This window comes from Balaenoptera ricei, chromosome 15, assembly GCF_028023285.1.
Source record: "Balaenoptera ricei isolate mBalRic1 chromosome 15, mBalRic1.hap2, whole genome shotgun sequence".
Taxonomy (NCBI): Eukaryota; Metazoa; Chordata; class Mammalia; order Artiodactyla; family Balaenopteridae; genus Balaenoptera; species Balaenoptera ricei.
In genome coordinates this window covers 66,592,942-66,611,493 of record NC_082653.1, presented here as the reverse complement: position 1 = coordinate 66,611,493, position 18,552 = coordinate 66,592,942, and the positions used below count along the sequence as shown (strand labels likewise).

At 43.1% G+C, this 18,552-nt stretch overlaps 1 protein-coding gene across 1 annotated transcript in view; it reads left to right on the top strand.

The window, feature by feature from the left end:
• PDILT (protein disulfide isomerase like, testis expressed) overlaps positions 1-18,552 on the top strand; it is a 29,894-nt gene extending 11,342 nt beyond the window's left edge. Inside the window, exons 3-11 of the mRNA XM_059897969.1 lie at positions 3,374-3,507; positions 4,423-4,560; positions 7,495-7,605; positions 7,687-7,812; positions 10,213-10,410; positions 13,229-13,349; positions 15,828-16,006; positions 17,414-17,503; positions 18,319-18,552. Coding sequence (XP_059753952.1) covers positions 3,374-3,507; positions 4,423-4,560; positions 7,495-7,605; positions 7,687-7,812; positions 10,213-10,410; positions 13,229-13,349; positions 15,828-16,006; positions 17,414-17,503; positions 18,319-18,552 — 1,331 coding nt within the window. The remainder of the gene's footprint in view (positions 1-3,373; positions 3,508-4,422; positions 4,561-7,494; positions 7,606-7,686; positions 7,813-10,212; positions 10,411-13,228; positions 13,350-15,827; positions 16,007-17,413; positions 17,504-18,318) is intronic.

Below are 18,552 nucleotides of genomic sequence, written 5' to 3'. Positions count from 1 at the left end.
CTCCGGCCCCGGTCAATCATTGACATGGCATTCATACCTCGGTTGTCACTGTGTCCTCTGGCTCAGAGCCGAGCACCAGGAGAGGCACCTGCCTAGTGGGGACAGTGCCCGACTGGCAGGCACTCAGAAACAAACTGTTTGCCAAGTTCAGAGCTATCTCGGTCCTATGCGGTCCAGAAGGGCAAACGGAGCTCATCCATCCCAGAGAAGAGGGTCCAAGATCAAGCTCCCTCAAACCGAGTTATCTAATGATTCATTCACCTCATTCATTCACCCCATAATTACTTCCTGAGCACCTACTATGAGCCAGACATTACAGGATGTAGGGGAGGAAAATTTTTCCTTTCTTCCCTTCCAGGTGCTTTGGCTGGTCTAGTAATTAAACTGACATAAGAAAGAGTAACAGAAGAAAAACAAATTTAATCTCATATGTACAGGAGTCCCAAAGATATGAGGCTCAAAAAAGTGACCAAAACAGGCAGCTTTTATACCTTTTAGACAAAAAAACAATAAAGTTGTGAAGAATTGACAAGGCAAAGGTGTTTGGGCTTGGGGTAGCAAATTAGTGAGGAAGTAACAAGGTTTGTTTATACAGCCTTCTTGACCTTAAATCCCTGTGTCTGGTGATAAGGATGTAGTCTACCCTCCTGGTATAGGGAGGGTACCTGTACGTGGGAGACTTATCTCCTGCTTTTGAAGGGACAAAGGAGGGTCAGATAGCCTTCTTGCACAGGCTATTTCTCAAGTAACTTTAATTCAAAATAATATGCCAAAGTAGTAGAATTTGAGGTGGCATATTCTGTTCCCCCTCAGGAGCTACTGAGAAAGTTAGGAAAAAATCATAACTTCAGAAACAGACTCAATGAAGAAAATACAACAGGTCATAAAATAGGGAATGATTGAGGGGAGAGTAAGAAAAGACCAAATTGAGAATTAAATAAGCAGGGTGAGATGCCCTTGAGAGCCGAGAGGAAAGGACAGCCCAGGCAGAGGGACTGCTGGGTGCCAAGCCCAGTGTGCTGGGTGATAAGGATATGGCTGGAGTGTGGACAGAGGGAGAGAGTAGCACAAAGGGAAATCAGAGCAATGGTTCTGAGGACCTGAAATTCAAACCCATTTGGAAGGGTTTTATTCACCTTTTTTTGGTATTTTCAGAATTTCTAAACCAATTCCTTTCAGGTCACTTAAGACATAATTTTTTCAGGCAAAGCCTTTAAGAGAAAGAGTTTGTTTTCATGATATGTGCCTCTTTCTTCTTTTTTTTTTTTTTTTTCCTCTTTCTTCTTAAAAGATGGCTTGGACCACTGTGAAAATAGAAACTCAACCTTGCGGCTGGTGTCCAGGAGGAGGGGGTGACTGCAAGTGGGTGGAGAGCCATGGTTAGAGGGTGGCATGAAGCCTCCCCCGCCCCCTCTGTCCCTTGAGACCACCACATCATCCTCTTATGAACTTCTAGAGGCCTGATTCACTGTGCCTTTTTAAATGGTCTAATCTGTATCTACTAAAGCTGGACACAGTGTCCCCATGACCAGAAATTCCTCTCCTGGGCATGTACCCAACAGAAGTGCATACAATGTGCCCCTAGAGACATGCACAAGAATTAATTCTTAATAGCCCCAAACTATAAACAAACCTAATGCCCATTAACAGGGAATGGATAAACAAGTTGTGGAATAGTCACACAATGGAATGCTACACAGCAGTGGGAATGAATCGACAGGTGCAACATGGAGGAACTCACACATATAGTGAAGCCAGATCCTAAACACATACTGTATGACTCTATATAAAGCTCAAGAGCAGGTCGTTAGAAGTTAGGATAATGCTTACCTCTAGGTGAGCGTTGGGTAGTGGCTGGGAGGGGGCACAATGGAGATTTCTGAGGGGCTGAAAACGTTTTATTTCTTTATCTGGGTGATATTTTTACATGTGTGTTCATTTTATGAAAATTCATCAAACTATACATTATAATTTGTATACCTTTATGCATGTAAACATACTGCATTATAAATTTTTAAAAGGCCTAATGTTCTTAGGAAAAGTAAGCAAAGACACTGAAAATAGTGTCCTTTCCAGTCGATTTAGCAACTCAGTGTGCATTCCTCAAGCCCCAGGCAGCAATTTGTCCTGCCACAGGGCCTTTGCACAGGCTGTTTTCTCTGCCTTTCCTTTTCCAGTTGCTTCCTGTTAACACCTATGTATCCTTCAGTTTTCAGCTCATAAGTGATTTCCTCCAGGAAGCGCTCCTTGACTTCACAGTCTAGGTTGTGTATCTTTTCTACAGGTTCATAGAACTTTGCTTTTGAATACTTACTTTGGGTGTGATTATACACTTGTTTGTGCAGTTATTTGATAGCTGTCCTCCTCAACAGAATGAGAGCTGCATAGTCTTGTTTTTGCTCACCATTTTATCCCCAGGACTAAGCACATCATTCAGTAACATAATAGGCACCCAATGCATATTTATCAAATGAATGAACGAGTGAAGGAATGAATTATAAGAGAAAGAATAAAGGCCTTTGTATTGGCCTTTTTGGCCAACCCAATATGTTGTCCAAAGCTACTCACGACAAACATTGCTTTAGCTCATAAACTCATTTTAAACGATCCATTGTATCAAGGCCTTGACAGAAAATAATATTTTACATTGTCTGCCACCATATGAAATTGATGATCCTAGCAAACACAAGTCCATTTGTAGCCTTGAATACATTCTGGCACACCATTATGTCTCCCCAGATGTGGTAGATGTGTCCCAATTTTAGATGCTTTTTGTGTGCTTGGCACTTCCCATATGATAGCTGAGAAATGGAAGTCAGGGTATATGACCTCAGTGGACACCTAGGTCTCAGCTAAGGAACTGGAGACACAGGGAGATAATGGAATTCTCCCAAGGGTGCAGAGCTAACTGGCCTTTTTATTTACATTTAAAAATTTTATGTTTTAAAAAAATAAATCCATCTTCCTGTCACTTTGAAGGGTGAATAAGAAAACACAGCTGGGCATGCTTCCTCCCGGGTTTGATTCCCAGCTTCACTAGCAGAGTGGCCAATGGCAAAGTTGAACCTCAATTTCCTCATCTGCAAGATTGGGAGAATATGTATCCCACAGGGTTATTGTGGGGATGTAATACATGCAAAATGCTCAGCCTGGTGCCTGGTCCTTGGTAAGTGCTCAGTCAAGTTTAGCTGCTGTTGTTAATGTTCACGTTTTGGGGCTCAGGTGGGGAGGAGAGGAGAAACTGACCTTGGCCTTCAAGGGGTGGGAATCCAAGGCAAGAGGTTTCTACTCATTTAACTTGGGGAAGACAGGACTTGCTCCAGTTCAAGAGGAAACTTCTGTGGGATCCATCTAATTGTATGTCTCTCTCCAGGAGTGGTTGAATCTACTGCTTTGGTTGTTTGGTTGAGAAGACAAATTAGCCAGAAAGCATTTTCATTCTCTGACGCCAATGAGATAGCAGAGTTTGTGAATTCCAGGCCCTTGGTCATCGTTGGCTTCTTCCAGGTACTGCATTCAAGAGGTGGGAGGTGGCTTCTGAACTGATGAGGAGTCCTGTGTCTGGGAGGGTAGGTGGGGTGAGGAGAGGTCTCCCATTTAGGTTAATTCCATGCTCATTCTTCCTTTTTCAATGAACTGGTTTTCTGGGGGAACTGCAGGATAAAAAATAAAGAAAAAATGGAAGCTGAAATGGTAAGAGAAGGTAACTACAAAGGTGGACAGTAATGGGGAGAGAGGAGAGGAGATTGACATATATTGAACTGGTTTTCATAGTGTAACTGATCTTTTTGGGGTCCATTTAGAATATCACTGAATGATAAATGATTTGCAAACTGTTCTTGCTTTTGGAGAATGAGCTTCTTATACATCTTAACTCATTTCCTATAACTTTGATGACTCCTCCCCTTCTCTGAGTAGAAGTCAGAACTTTGGGATTATATTTATACAAGGGGAGAGTTTGTACCTTTTTCTCTCCCATCCTACATTTTGACATCGTTTTTGGCCCCAATTTTCTTTCAAGCTTAAGAAGAAGGCTGAAACTACAACCATATCGTGATATCAAGTTCATATTTGGTACCACATGTGGTCAAATCAATGGCCTCTTCTGAAAGCAATTAAGGAATAAATGTTAAAAAGTCTTAACACCTGTGTTAGAACAGCCTTCACTCTAATACTTGGAAAAGGTCAAGTTTATCAATTCTCTCCGTTCATCTCTGTGGATTTGCGTATTTTGGCCTTAGTCATAGCCATGGAAGTATTCTGGATATGAAACATCCATGAAAGTGGATTTAGGTGGCCCAGCAAAACCACAGAACTTGGAAAGGTGAAGAGATGAATTAGTCACTATTTTCACCCTGTCCTTAAAAAATCCAGGCATTTTGCTTCCTACCAAAGCCTCATCAGACATCTCTCCCCAAACAGGATTTAGAGGAAGAAGTAGCAGAGTTGTTCTATGATGTGATCAAAGACTTCCCAGAACTAACGTTTGGAGTGATATTGATTAGAAATGCCATTGGACGTTTCCACGTCACCCTTGACAGTGTTCTGGTGTTCAGAAAGGTAGGACTTTGGTCTTATTGCTAGTGATGGGGCTCTAGTTCAAAATAATGAACTATGTGTGTATGTATGGGCCTTGGGTATAAATTCTGGTTCTGCACTTGCGAACTAAGGGGCATTGGACTGGTCGGTTTCTGGGAAATCACAGTCTCCTGCTGTCTCTCTGGCCTTTCTAGCCATTTTCCCTTGGGAGTTCCTCATTTCCTTAACCAGTAAATGACATTAATTAAGGCTCAATCTTCTGCCCTGAGTTTTCCTCTGGTCCATCTCCCTTTCCCCATCACCCATGACTTACAAATCTCCATCTCCAGCCAGACTTCTCTAATCTCCAGACCTTTAAATCCATCACTAGATGTCTCAACATGGCCATGCCTAAAGTCATAATCTCCCCTCCAGATCCTCTTCTAGTGTTTTTTCTCTCTTAATGAATGGTGTCACCATCTCTCCCAGCTCCTCTGTAAGCAAAGCCAGAACACCTAGGCATCATTCTAACACCTCCCTCTTCTCCATCCCTCAAAACCAATCCATCAGCCCAAACCCATTGATTTTTAAATCCAAAATATCCTGTGAATCTATCCATTTCTTTCTACTGCTACCATCCTAGATCAAGTGACCATTCATATTCCATAGCCTAATACAACATACATCCAACTGGTCTACCACATTTTATTTTGTCCTCTAAAGGAAAATCTTTCCAAAATTAAAATCTGATGGTCCCTTTCTGCCTTCCAATTGAAAGCCCTTTAACTGATTCCTATAATTTTTAGGATAAAGATAAGTCCCTGATGAGGCCCACAAGGCCTTCCACAGTCTAACCTCTATTACAAACCTTCCTCCTCTCTCCCTCTGGGATCTAGATCTGAGCTGTCCAATATGGCAGCCACTAGTCACATGTGACTGTTTACATTAAAATTAAATTAAAATTTTAGTTCTTCAGTCAAGCTAGCTATTAGTGGATTGTGGCTACTGTATTCAATAGCATTGATTTACAGAGCATTTCCATCATCACAGAAAATTCTATTGAATGGTGTTACTCTAGACACTGTGGTCTGTTTCCTGGAACATGCATTACCCCCTCCCCACACAAAGCTAAATCCTTACAATAATCATGTTGCTTATAGGCATGGCTCAGAGAGGTTAGGTTACTTGCCTAAGGCCACACAGGAAGTAGGTGGAGTGATACCCAGATGCTGATTGACTCTCAGAGAGAAGTCTTCTCATAGAGAAGACTGTGAGCCATTGTGTTTTACTTAGGCCCATGGAAGTCATCGAAAGATCCTAAGCTGGAGAATAAAATAAGCTGATTTGTGTTTTGAATGAACATAGAGTCCAGAAATAGATCCAAATGCATATGGAAATTTAGTATATGATAAAGATGATATTTTAGACCAGTAGGGAAAATAGCATATAATATGCTAGTCATGTTATTCAATGACTAGCATTGGGTAGCCATTTGAAAAAAGAAAACTAAAGCTAAATCTATATATCACTCCTTCCACCAAATTAAATTCCAGATTGATCCCTGATTTAAAAATATAACAATAAAACTGTGGAAAGACCAGAAGATGCCATGGGAGAGTCTGCTTTCTAACCTTGGAGGGAGGGGGAAAGCCCCTTTCTAAAGCATGACAGAAACCCCAGAAAGTATGAAAAGAAATACTGATAAATTTGGATCATACAAAAATTTTAAAATTCTGCAGAATAAACCCAATCACAAAATCAAAAACCAAATAGCAAACTTGGAAACGCATTTAGGAGAGATTTGGTCTCTGTTAATGGTTAAGAACATGGGCACTAGAGTCAGATTGCCTGGCTTGGAATCTTGGCTCCACCTCTTACTACCTTAGCAACCCTGGGCAAGTCACTTCACTTCTCTGTGCCTCAATTTCCTCAACTGTAAAATGGGCAAAATAATAGTATATAGCACAATGAGATGTTATGAAGATTAAATGAGTTAATACATATATTTAGAACTGTGGCTGGTACAACATGAGCTCTCCGTAAGTCTAATTAGGATTATTAAACTATTGTTATGACCAGAAAAGAGTATAGGCTTTATCCCGAGGACAATAGGGCCTATGAAGTGTTTAAGCAAGAGTTGCATTTTAACAACATCACTCTGGCTGAAGTGTGGGAGATAGATGGAAGGGAAGCAGGGGGAGAAATTGGAAGACCATTAGGAGACTTTTGCAGGAGTCCAAGGAATAGGTTTGGACTAGAGGGTGGGATTGGCATAGATGAAGAGAAGGAGATGGAGTAGAGAGAAATAAGGAGATAGCTGCTTCTTTCTCCTTCCCCCACAGACTTTGATCCTGGGCTACAGAGAATTATGTCATTTCCTGTGCTAATCCAGGTCCTTCTGAGAAGCAGTCATCAAGCAGGATTAATCATGCGAAAGATTAGGGGAAATGCCTTTGAAGGAAAATAGAGAGGGAGCTGGGGGAAACTTATCAGACCATGATGTATCAATAGATCTGACCCTTTGGAAGGAAGGAAGGTGGGATGGAAGAGTCCTTGACTGCAGTGTAGTTCTAAGAAAGTTCATCAAAGTCCCCTATAAGAGAAGTCCTGTATCTCCCAGAGATGAGCTTGCCTTAGTATCCCTGACAAATTCACTGGTTAGGAGCAGCGTGTGAGAAACTGCTCAGCATCAGCACAAATATGTTGATGGATTTCAGAGCAAGGCAGCTGGCGCTGTCCGTCAAGTATACTCCCTGTGTCTGTAGGCTGGAGGTTTTCATGGCTTCCACATACCCATATTCCACCCTCAGGCTAATCTGCCCAACCATCCATATTTATTAAGTATCTAGATTATGTATTACACCTGTTACCATGGTGTTTTCCTTTTATCCAAGGGGAAAATTGTGCTATTATATTTATTAAGTGCCTACATCATGGATGCTACTGCCCTCTAATGTTTTTCTTCGTTTGTCCAAGGGAAAAATCGTGAACCGCCAGGAGCTTATCGATGACAGTACCAACAAACATATCCTCAATCAACTCATAAAACAGCACCTCACAGATTTTGTTATTGAATACAACACTGAGGTCAGTGAGCAAAGGGTCCCGGGAGAAGGGTAGCTGGGGCAGCTGTGTGCAAGGAATGACCTGTTTTCCTTTTAATTTCAGAATAAGGATCTGATTTACGAATTGAACATCCTGAATCACATGTTGCTCTTCGTCTCCAAAAGCTCCAAGTCATTTCGTATGATAATGCAGCATTATAAATTGGCATCGAAGAAATTCCAAAACAAGGTTTGTGGAAGTTGCCACTGCTCCTTGGGGCTCTTTGTTTAGGAATCCAAGACCTGTAGAACCTAGTGCGATCCATCTGCCTTACCGATTATAAATTAATCCAGGAAGGATTGGTGTATTCATTTGCATACCAATCTCCTGATTTGCATTCTTCTTCCTGCCCAGTGTCTCTTTCTTTCTCACCAAACCTTTGCTTCTTCTCCCCTCATCTTTTTGAGAAGTCTACTATGGGAACATGATTGGTCTGGCTGCTTTTTCAATGGACCATGCTCCACTAAGAGTGACTGCAGTGTGGCTAGCTTGGAGGTGAGGGGAAGGAAAGACCACTCCTGCCTGAGGTCAAGGAGTGTGAAAAGCCTGAAGGTGTGAAGCAGCACAGACAAACAGTTGCTGTAGTTCAGGCTTCAGCATCAACAGACCTGGGTTCAAATTCTCTTCCTCTTACAAGTGATTTTGTCTTAGATGAGTTTAACCTCTCAGTCTCAGTCACCTCCCGTGTAAAATGGGGAGTTATAGGAAGAATTAGAAGTGCTATATGTAAAGCAATGAGCAAATGTACAATAAATAGTGCTTATTTTTATTGTTATTATTATCATTAGAAACACATCAGGGGACTTCCCTGGCGGTCCAGTGGCTAAGACTTCGCCTTCCAATGCAGGGGGTGGGGCTTTGATCCCTGGTCGGGGAGTTAAGATCCCACATGCCTCTGGGCCAAAAAACCAAAACATAAAACAGAAGCAATATTGTAACAGATTCAATAAAGACTTAAAAATGGTCCACATCAAAAAAAATCTTCAAAAAGAAAAAAAAGAAACATCAGTTTTTCCTAAGTATTAGACCTATATTCATAGAGCTAGCACCATCTGGACCCTGGGGGCTACTTACTTCACTTTTCTCTTTATTTTTATAAGAAGTAAGGTAATGGTAGGTTCTCTTTCTCTTGAAGAAAATTATTCTGAAATGTAAACAAAACAATTAAAAACTTTGAAACCCCAAATAAATACAGAATAAAGCCACTAGGCATGAGCATATTTAATGTCTGCTACATCCCACCTCATTTTTCTCCAGGAAAGTTATTCTAATTACAGAAACACCTCTTGTAAATACGTTTCCTAGTTTATTCAGTTTTAAACTTTAAGAATTTTGATGTAATTAAATTGATTACAATCTGATTGCTTTCACGCTATTTCTGTTATAACAATCAATGCTTAGCCATAATTCTTCTAGATTAAGTTTTTTAATTTAACTCTTTAGGTGGAACTTATTTTGGCATATATCATGGGTTTAGGTTGTAGATTGCCTTTACCCCAGTTAGGAAACTTCTAGAATGCCATTTATTGATTGTGCTCCATTTTCGTGCCAAAGATAAACAGTTGGATGAATATTATTCCAACAGGTCATACCCCCATATCTTATCTTGTTCACCTCTAACAAATGTTTATTGAAAGTATAAATGGTTGGCTTTAATATGTCTGCTTTGTTTTTCACAATCTCCCTAGCACCTGGAAGAGTGTCTGGCACATAGTAGGGCTCTTAATATTTTGATAGATGAATGACCTGAGAGTATCCAAATCCAGGGTCTACAGGAGACTCTGACTAGTCTCCTTCTTTCATGCTTGTTTCTTCTCTACAACCAGAGTGGTCTTACTGAGCCTCTATCTCACCCCATCTGTGCAGTCACTCTCTCACAGTGCCCTGTTCTATCATCTGGTTGGCACTCACTCGTTGCTATCTGATTGACTAATTTCTTTACTCATTTCTTGCCTGTCTTCTCCACTAGAACGTGAGTTCCATGAGGGCATGGATTTTGTCTGCCTTGTATCCTCCAGTGCTTAGCAAAATGCCTAGTAGCCACTCCACAAATAGGTGTTGAATGCATGATTGACTGAGGTCGTGAGTTTCCTAGATAGAAGAATAATTTAGAATAATAATGAGGTGAAATGTTCTGAGCATTTTATACCTCCCAGTCACTGAACTAAGCCTTTTATATACAGTGTCCTGTTCCATTCTCACAGCAACCCTATAATGTGGGTATTATTATAATCACCACTTTACAGATAAGGCAACTGAGGCACAGAGAGGGGAGATTACTGTTTTGCCCAAGGAACTGGGATGAAAGCTCAGGACCTCCTGACTTCCTGCGGTTGTGTGAATGGTGTCCTGCACCAGGCTGGGGAAACCAGGATGACAGCTGATGTCTGTCTGTGCAGGGCTGCACCTGCCTGATGAAAAGGACCTTTTGTCCTGGCTTTCAGAAGCGCTCCATAGAGTCTGCTTTTTGCTTCCCATTAGTGTCCCCCCCGCAACAGCTTCCCAGCAGTTTCTCTCCCTCGGTAAGGGGGTCGTTACCTTTTTCATGCCTCCGATCCAGAGAGACACAGGTTTCGTTTGGTTTGGCAGATCCTTTTCATCCTTGTGGATGCAGACGAGCCCAGAAATGGACGTGTCTTCGAATACTTCCGGATCGCAGAGGCTGATATCCCATGTGTCCAAATCCTAAACTTAAGCTCTGATGCAAGGTACAAAATGCCTTTCGAGGAAATAACCTATGAAAACCTCAAGAAATTTGGCCAGAGCTTCCTGAATAGAAAGGCCAAGGTAAGCTCATCCTTGGACAAGGTTTATCCAGAGCCTCAAAATAATTCTTTTTCTGTAATTCTGATGGCTTTAGTCATCTGAATGGGGAGGCAGAATAAAGGTCAACCTCATGGTTCTTGTGAGGAAATACCCCCATCTCCCCAGCTCGAATCTATTTAACTTTTGATCTGTCCTGACCTTATAATTCCACCATTAACTCTTTATTCTTAAAGTAAAGGCATTTTCTTTGTAGGAATTTCCAAATGAAATGCAGGCACTCCCAGGGCTGGCATCCTCTGAAAGTAGGTTCTTATTCTTCTTTCAGACTCTAATGTGAAAGATTTACTTGGCCCCAGGGTAGATGCTTGCTTGGGGGAGAAGATGGGGTGGCATATGTGAAGCAATCAGGAGTTAACCTCAAAGGCTTTAGGGACCAGGGAGGAGAGGCTGCAAAAGGATGGCTGCATAACACTATGTAGCCCCATAACATAACCTCCTGCTGTTTATTTAGCTCTTGCTATATCCTCAACCTTCCTGCTGAGTTATGTCCTGCTGAGTTAGGTGACCATATTATTTATTTTCCAAATGGGGTCACTTTTGAGAGTAATGGAAGCAATTTTAAAAAGTGTTCTGAAATGGCAGGAATAAACTGGGACTCTCCAGGCAAACCAGAATGTATGGTCACCTTACCTCGGGGGGCTCCCACTACCTTCCGTCCACCCCCCAACGGACACCGCTTCCCCCGCAGCCTTCTCAGATGAAAGCTGGTTTTTGTCTAACGTACAACATTATCACAGGCCAGTTGGTAAGGCTGGTGTCCTCCATGCCACTTCCAAACCATTTCTCCTCCTTCTGCCTTCAAACACTCCAGATTCTTTGGATTCCACGCCTTTGGACTTTAGGCCACCTGCTCCTGATTCCCATTGCTGTTCTGATCGCTTCCCTTTCACTCTCTGAGGACTTAAGCTCCTCGTCACAGACCTGCCCTCCACCCCTACTCTGCCCTCATTTACAGAGATGTCAATATCCAAAACCCTGGTCTTTTCTCCAGTAATGGTGTGTCCGTGCCCTCTCAGCTACCTGCTCTGATGGCCATACTCTAGAGATGGCAGCCCCTCTGAAAGCCTGATTTCACACTTCCTGTCCTCTCAGTTCCTTCCTCTAGTAGCCACATTGCTACAATCCCTAACCCTTTTCATGGCCTCCAATCTCCTGATCCTGTTTCACCATCCCTTTATTGCCCTCCTTCATGAACTTGGATTCCATGGTTCATCGCTCTGATGATGACTCCCTTAACTCTTCGATCCCCTCCACCTTCCACCTCCTCTACACCCTGTAGTATTTACCAGGCAAAATCACCACTCCTGTTGAACCCACTTAACTTCCCTACGGCTTCCAGACCGATCCTGGAGAAAAAAGACCTCATCGCGAGGCAGGCTGGCTTCATGGAATCACAAACCAGATACCCTGTGGGCTCTTAGAAATGCCCTGACATTTCTATATAAATTTCTCTTAGTGTGTTCATTCTCTTAATCTTGGAGTCTATTTCTCCTCCAACCCCATTCCTACTTGCAGCCTGAACTGAGTACTCTAATCATATATCATTAAGAAAACAGAAGGCTTCAGACAGGAGCCCCTCATTTTCTATCACCACATCTACAAACCTACCTGAAGCTCTGCCTGTCCTCTTTCTCTCGCTCTGGTTATATCTCAGGTGTCTATCTTCCTCTCAAGGGCCAGCACATCCTCTTGTGTTCTTGGAATGAAGATAAGCATCCTTCGCATGACCTATAATATGTCACGTGCCTGATCTGGCCCATTCCTAATTCTCCATTCCCCATCTCTCATATCCAGTCCCCACACTTTTTACGCTCCCTCACAAAGAGTTTTCAGGTCCTTTCCAGAGATTGGGGTGGGGATGAGGGAAGCTATAGTGGGAGACAAGGCTGGTGAGCTGGGCAAAGGCCAGACAGCAAGGACTTGTAAGCATATAAAGGATATGGTATCCTAAGAGCAATGGGAAGCCAGATTTGTCTGGTGAAGGTAGAATCTGCTTGTAGGAGAATAAAGGTGTGGTGAGGATTAGGAGGAGATGCAGAGAGAACACTAGGAGGCTATTACAGCGACCTAGACGAGAGATGAAAGCTACCTGGCCAAGGGTAGTAGCAGTGCAGACAGAGAGGAGGGTGTGAATTCAAGAGATATTCAGAAAATAATGGTTGCAGAGAAAAATATATGTTCTGAGATTTTCACCACTTTCTTCAAAGAGAAGCAAGAGCTGGGTTCATTCTTTCATTCATTCACAAAACATTGACTGAGGTCTCATGACGTGCCAGTACTCAATTGTACTCAATGATGGGGGAAGAAAAAGTCCCGTGTGACATTCCATTCATTGAGATAGTGATACATTAATCAAATAACCAGAAAGATAAATATAAATGATAAATAAGTGATGCAGGAAAAGTACCAAATATTATGAGAATTTATGAAAGCAGGGCCTGACCTTGTCTGGGGGAGAGTCAGGGAAGTCCTCCTCTGAGATCAGTCTGAAAGATAAATCTGAGTTAGAGATAAATCTGATAGAGAAGGGAGTGTGGGAATGAGGAAGTGGGTGGAAGGCTAGCCCTTTGGGTGAACAAACCAGCGTGGCTGAAGAAAGCAAGCAAGGGAAGAATGGTGATGAGCTTGGAGAAGGTGTCAAGAAACGAAGTGTGATAAATATTTTAGAGGTCACATAAAATGATCTTAGTTTGATTCTTGGGGTAGTTGGGGATGGCTATATTTTTGGCTGCCAATCCCTTTCTGGAGACCGTTAAAATCTCTCAAATTTGCTTTCTAGAAACATCAGTCCAGTGAAGAAATTCCAAATTATTGGGACCAGGGGCCGGTTAAGCAGCTTGTCGGGAAGAACTTCAACGTCATTGTCTTTGACAAGGAAAGGGACGTATTTGTGATGTTCTGTAAGTATCTCTGCAGAGGCCATTGGAGGCAGTGGCTTCAACATTACTTTTCAGTGTAGCTCCTGAATTCTTGGGTACGAGAATCTCCAAAATCTATCAAAGCACCATGCCAAGAATGGTCTTCAGACATCCAAAGAGTTTGGATCAAGATGCTATCAGCGTCTTTATTCCTGTCCTGCCCCTAGGTTCTTCAGAACCATTATTATTATTATTTTTTTAGATTCCATGGGAAGCAGCCGCATAGCACAGGGAGATCAGCTTGGTGCTTTGTGTCCCCCTAGAGTGGTGGGATAGGGAGGGTGGGAGGGAGACACAAGAGGGAGGAGATATGGGGATATATGTGTGTGTATAGCTGATTCACTTTGTTATAAAGCAGAAACTAACACACCATTGTAAAGCAATTATACTCCAATAAAGATGTTAAAAAAAAAAAAAAAGATGCTATCAGCTACAAAGCAACTCTCCCCCCAAATCAAATTCTTGCAATGTGTGGAATACCTTCTCATAATCAGGCCTGCGACTATTTGTAACAACAGTAATGCTGATGGCTAACGCTGATTGAATGCTAGATAAACCAGGCCTGTGTAGCTCATTTAACCCTCACACCTTACTTTTGAAAGTGACTACTTTATTGCTCCCACCTTACAGATGAGTAAACAGAGTCTCAGGGAAGTAAAGAAACTTTACTAGAGTCACGCAGCTAGTATGTGAACTTAAGTAACTAAGGGATTCGAACCTAGTCAGCCTGAATCCAGTGCCTACTCTAGTAACTGCTGTACCAGTGACCAGTGTAAGTTAAGTAACTCATCAAATGGCCCATGCTTAACATACCTGAGTTGGTGCAGCCAAACTGAAGACCCACATCATGCATGTAAAAGACTTGCAACAGTGTCTGGCATCTTGTAAGCATTTGATAAATGACAGGTATTATTGCTATTATTTCCCCTGTTGTTATAATTATTTCCAGCGCTCACCCAGGAACTACTGCCCTTCCCTCACTGTTTCTGATTTGCATGTGAGAGCCAAAGCCAGGGACCTTCTCTTCCACCCTGAGACACAGAGAAGGGTGGTAATGCAGTGACTTCAGACATCTCTTTTACTTAACAGGAGGAGTTACCATTTATTGTGCACTTATGAGTTTGCAGTTTATACACCTGCTCTCATTTCCTCCTCTAAACAAGCCTCTCAGGAAGGTCCAGTGGATTTCCCCATGATACAGATCAGGGAACCAAGCCTCAGAGAAGTTAATTACCTTACCCCAGGTCACATAGTAAGTAAATTGCAAGGCAAAAAGTTCAAATCCAGTTCCGATGCCATCATTGCCTGGAGGGTGAAACAAGGGCTGGATTACATCACGCAGGCCTTTAAAAATCTCATTAAAGTGGATGCTCACCCACAGAGCCCGGTGTTTAAAGTCTGCATGGCTGAATAACCATGATCTGCTGCCTTTAAGTGAGAGGCTAGGGAGGCCTTTCTGTACTCACTGACGCTGGGAGTCGTGAGAATGCCCACTTAGTTCCGGTAAAAAGCAAAAGCAGCTTCATTTTCTTGGAAGCAGGGCTGTCAGATTGGCTCCCTGGGACCGCCGCCATTAGGCCCCCTCGTGTTCCGACCCAGGGCCCATTGGGCTCCAAGGGAGATTCGGGGATTCAGCTGGGAGAGCAGATGGTCACAGAAGCACTTGGTTTGTAAATGGAGGGATGATCATCCAAATGTAATAACCAGGACCTTTGACGCCACTCCTCCCACAGAGTCAGAAATTTTAATGGAACAAGCAGGCAAGGTTGTTTCCCTTCCATGTTGGAGCTGGTCCCAGCTTTTTCTCCATAGGTCCCGGTGACTGGGCCACGCACAGAGCTCAAGGGGGAAGTCCAGTGTCCCCTTCCCAGGGGTAGTTGTACTTGTCACAAGCTCATGTTCACTTCCTGGGTGCGTTCTCCTCCACGGGACTGAAAGGCAGTGTGATACCATGGTCACAGGTCAAAACAACCTGTCTGCAAATGCCACCTTCTCTGCTTAATTAACTAAATGACCTTGAGCTGTGAGCTTAACCTCTGTTGGAAAACTCTCATGCTATCTCACACACACACACACACACACACACACACACACACACGCTTTCTGGCAGAACATGAGGAATCATCTATCATAAATATTTTTCTTGGTTTTCCTCTTCAGCTGGAGTGGAAGGCTATGTTAAAGGAAAATCAGAGAACAGAAGAAAATGTCCCAACATGTAAAAAGTTTTAGTGTCTGAGTGGAAGGGGACTAGGTTATTCTTTTTTTTCTAATTTAGTTCATGATGATCAGGTACTATGGTTGAAATGTAAAATAACCTAACACACTATTAGAAGAGAGGGGGGCTGCAATTTACATGGCAACAGACCATTAGTGGAATACAGTGACCGTGTCTACGTGGGAGTGTGGCTCTCAGGGTCTTTATTAGTGTGAACTTGAGTGACGGCCCGTCTCTTCCAGATGCACCCTGGTCCCAAAAGTGCAGGGCGCTGTTCCCAGTGTTGGAAGAGTTGGGTAGAAAGTATCAGAACCACTCCACAGTCACCATTGCCAAGATCGACATCACAGCAAATGACCTTCAGCTGACGTACCCGGACCGGTACCCCGTCTTCAGGCTCTACCCTGCTGACTCTCAACAAGTGAGGGGCTCTTGGGATTCACATAACTGAAAGGTTACATTATTGTCATGGACTCAGTCTCTCCCTGTCTCCAGCTCTGCCTTTTACCAAATCAGCTTCATTCTCAGCTCCAGCCCTTATTATCTTCTCATATTCAGGTTAAAGATTGTTTTCCATTAGCTTCCACAAAAGTCCCAAGACTCAGTCTGATTGGGTCCTCCCCGACCCAGTCATTGTGGTCAAGGCGATGTGGGTGTTTTGATGGTCAGGCCTAGGTCAAACGGTTCCCTCTGGTATTAGAGCTGAGCCTGATTCAGACTATATGGAATAAGGTTGGGGGAGTCACCGTGTGAGTATTGGGGGTATGGTGCTATCAGAAGAAGAAAGAATGCATAATAGAGACAATTAAGTATTTTACACTTTGGTATTAGAGTCATCGAACATCACCAGTGTTCATGCAACACATTCTTCATGCCACTTCGGCACGTGGGGAAGAATGTCAATCAAAGAATCACAAGCCAAAGTCCCTGCTCCTAAGAAGAGTATGACTGAGTGTGGAGGAAAAGTCATGATATGGGCTCATCTTCAAATGCAACTGGAATTGGATAGGGCAGATACTGGAGGACAGATATGGCTGGAAGTCTTCATGCAGACATGAGACTTTGAAGAACGGTGGGGATTTAAATCAGAAGGGCGTGAAGTATAGGGAGGAAGTATAACATGAACAAGGGCATAGGCAGAAGGCTGGCCACAGAAAGGTGAAAGAGATGTCATCCTCCTGGTGCAAAAGATGCACATGCCTAGATCGAAAGGGTGGACCTGGCACAGATCTTCAGTTATCTGTAAAGGAGTTTGGACAGCCAGAGGGCAGTAAGCAGTTTCCTAATCTTCTTAAAGACCGAAAGAGGAAAGGAAGCTGGTGATGGCTGAGCAAGAACATAGGCCACTTTGTAAAATAACTCTTCTTATTCTTTAGTAATAATAATAATAATAATAATAGCAAATATATATAGTGCAGACTATGAGTCGGGCATTGTTTTAAGTGCTCTTCATATAGTAACTCATTAAATCCTTATAACAACACCATGAGGTAGGGACTGTTATTATCTTCATATTACAGTTAAGGAAACTGAGTCATGGAGAGGTTAAGCAACCAGACTGCACTGCTAAGTGATGAAGCCAGGGATTGAGCCCCAATAGTGTGGCTCCAAAATTCTTGCTCTGAACCACTGCATCACAGCCCTAGGATGGAGGACGTTTCATTATGCTTATGTTAGAACCATGGTAATGGAGGCTCAGAGCAGTTAAGGAACTTGCTCACTGCACTTAGGTTGTTAGGAATTTGACTCTGGATTTCCCTGTGGAGCAATCCCTGAGTATTTTGCAAGAATGGGCTACCATTTCGACCCTGCTCCATTTTCTTCCTAGGCTGTACTATATAAGGGAGAACATACCCTGAAGGGCTTTTCTGACTTCCTGGAAAGTCAAATCGAGACCCAGACTGAGGACGAAGATGAGGTAAGGCGAAACAGCAGTACCCTAGATGATTATGTCCCACACAGAACCATCAGGAGCTCAATGGGCTAGGAAAGAGGGTGCCAAGATTTCCATAATCTTGTGCACTTTGGAGAGATTGGAGGATGAATCCAGTTTGGATGACTTTATTTCAAGGACACATACTACCAGAAAGGTGGAGTTGAGAAACACTGAGAAGGGCAAAGGCTCTGAGGTCTCACACAGCTCCTAAGGCTGCTTCCCTGGGTCCACTGTTCCTGAGTGGGTAACCACATGTCTTGATGGGCTCTTGCCCTCCGGCATCATTCTACAATCTCCATTCTCTCCTAATTCTGTTCATGCCTCAGTGAGGCCATCTGCTGGAAGGTGTCATCTGTATTCTTTAGGACCCTTTCAGTTGCAAATGTCAGAAACCACAGTACTCTTTGGCTTAAGCAACAATGGGAATTTATCCCCTATAACTGGGAGAAAGTCAGATGTGGGTGGATCCTGAAGCTCAAAGTTGCTTTCTGTCTCCCCATCTCTGTTTTCCTCTGTGTTGGCTTCATTCCCAAGTAGGCATTTCCCCACAGAGGGCCAATGACTGCTCCACAGTTCTCAGCTAACAACCTCTCCGCTTGGAAAGAAAGTACCTACTCTTTAGTCCTAGCAAATGTCCTGGAATGGATCTCAGTAGCCAGGCCTGGGACAGCCGCAACTGTGGGCATAGAGCAGAGAAAGGCAGCTTGGCAATTACAATAATTATCGCGTAATTCTTGCTTCTGTTTATTTTTCCACCTTCTTCCCTCTGTCCCTCCCACTCTTCTTTTCTTGAATAGCTACTGTCTGTTGAGCAAAGTGAAGTGACAGAAAAGGAGGTGTTAGGTGAGGAAAAGGAGGTACCTTTTACGAAGAAAGAGCTACCAGAACAGAAGTTGCCTGAGCTGGAGAACTTGACCAAGCTGGAAGGACCAGCTGGGCAGAAAGAAATGGCTGAGGAGGAGGAGAAGGTAGCTGAGCCAAAGGGACCTCCAGGACAGGAGAAGAAGCCAAGAGTGAAGGAAGAACTGTAG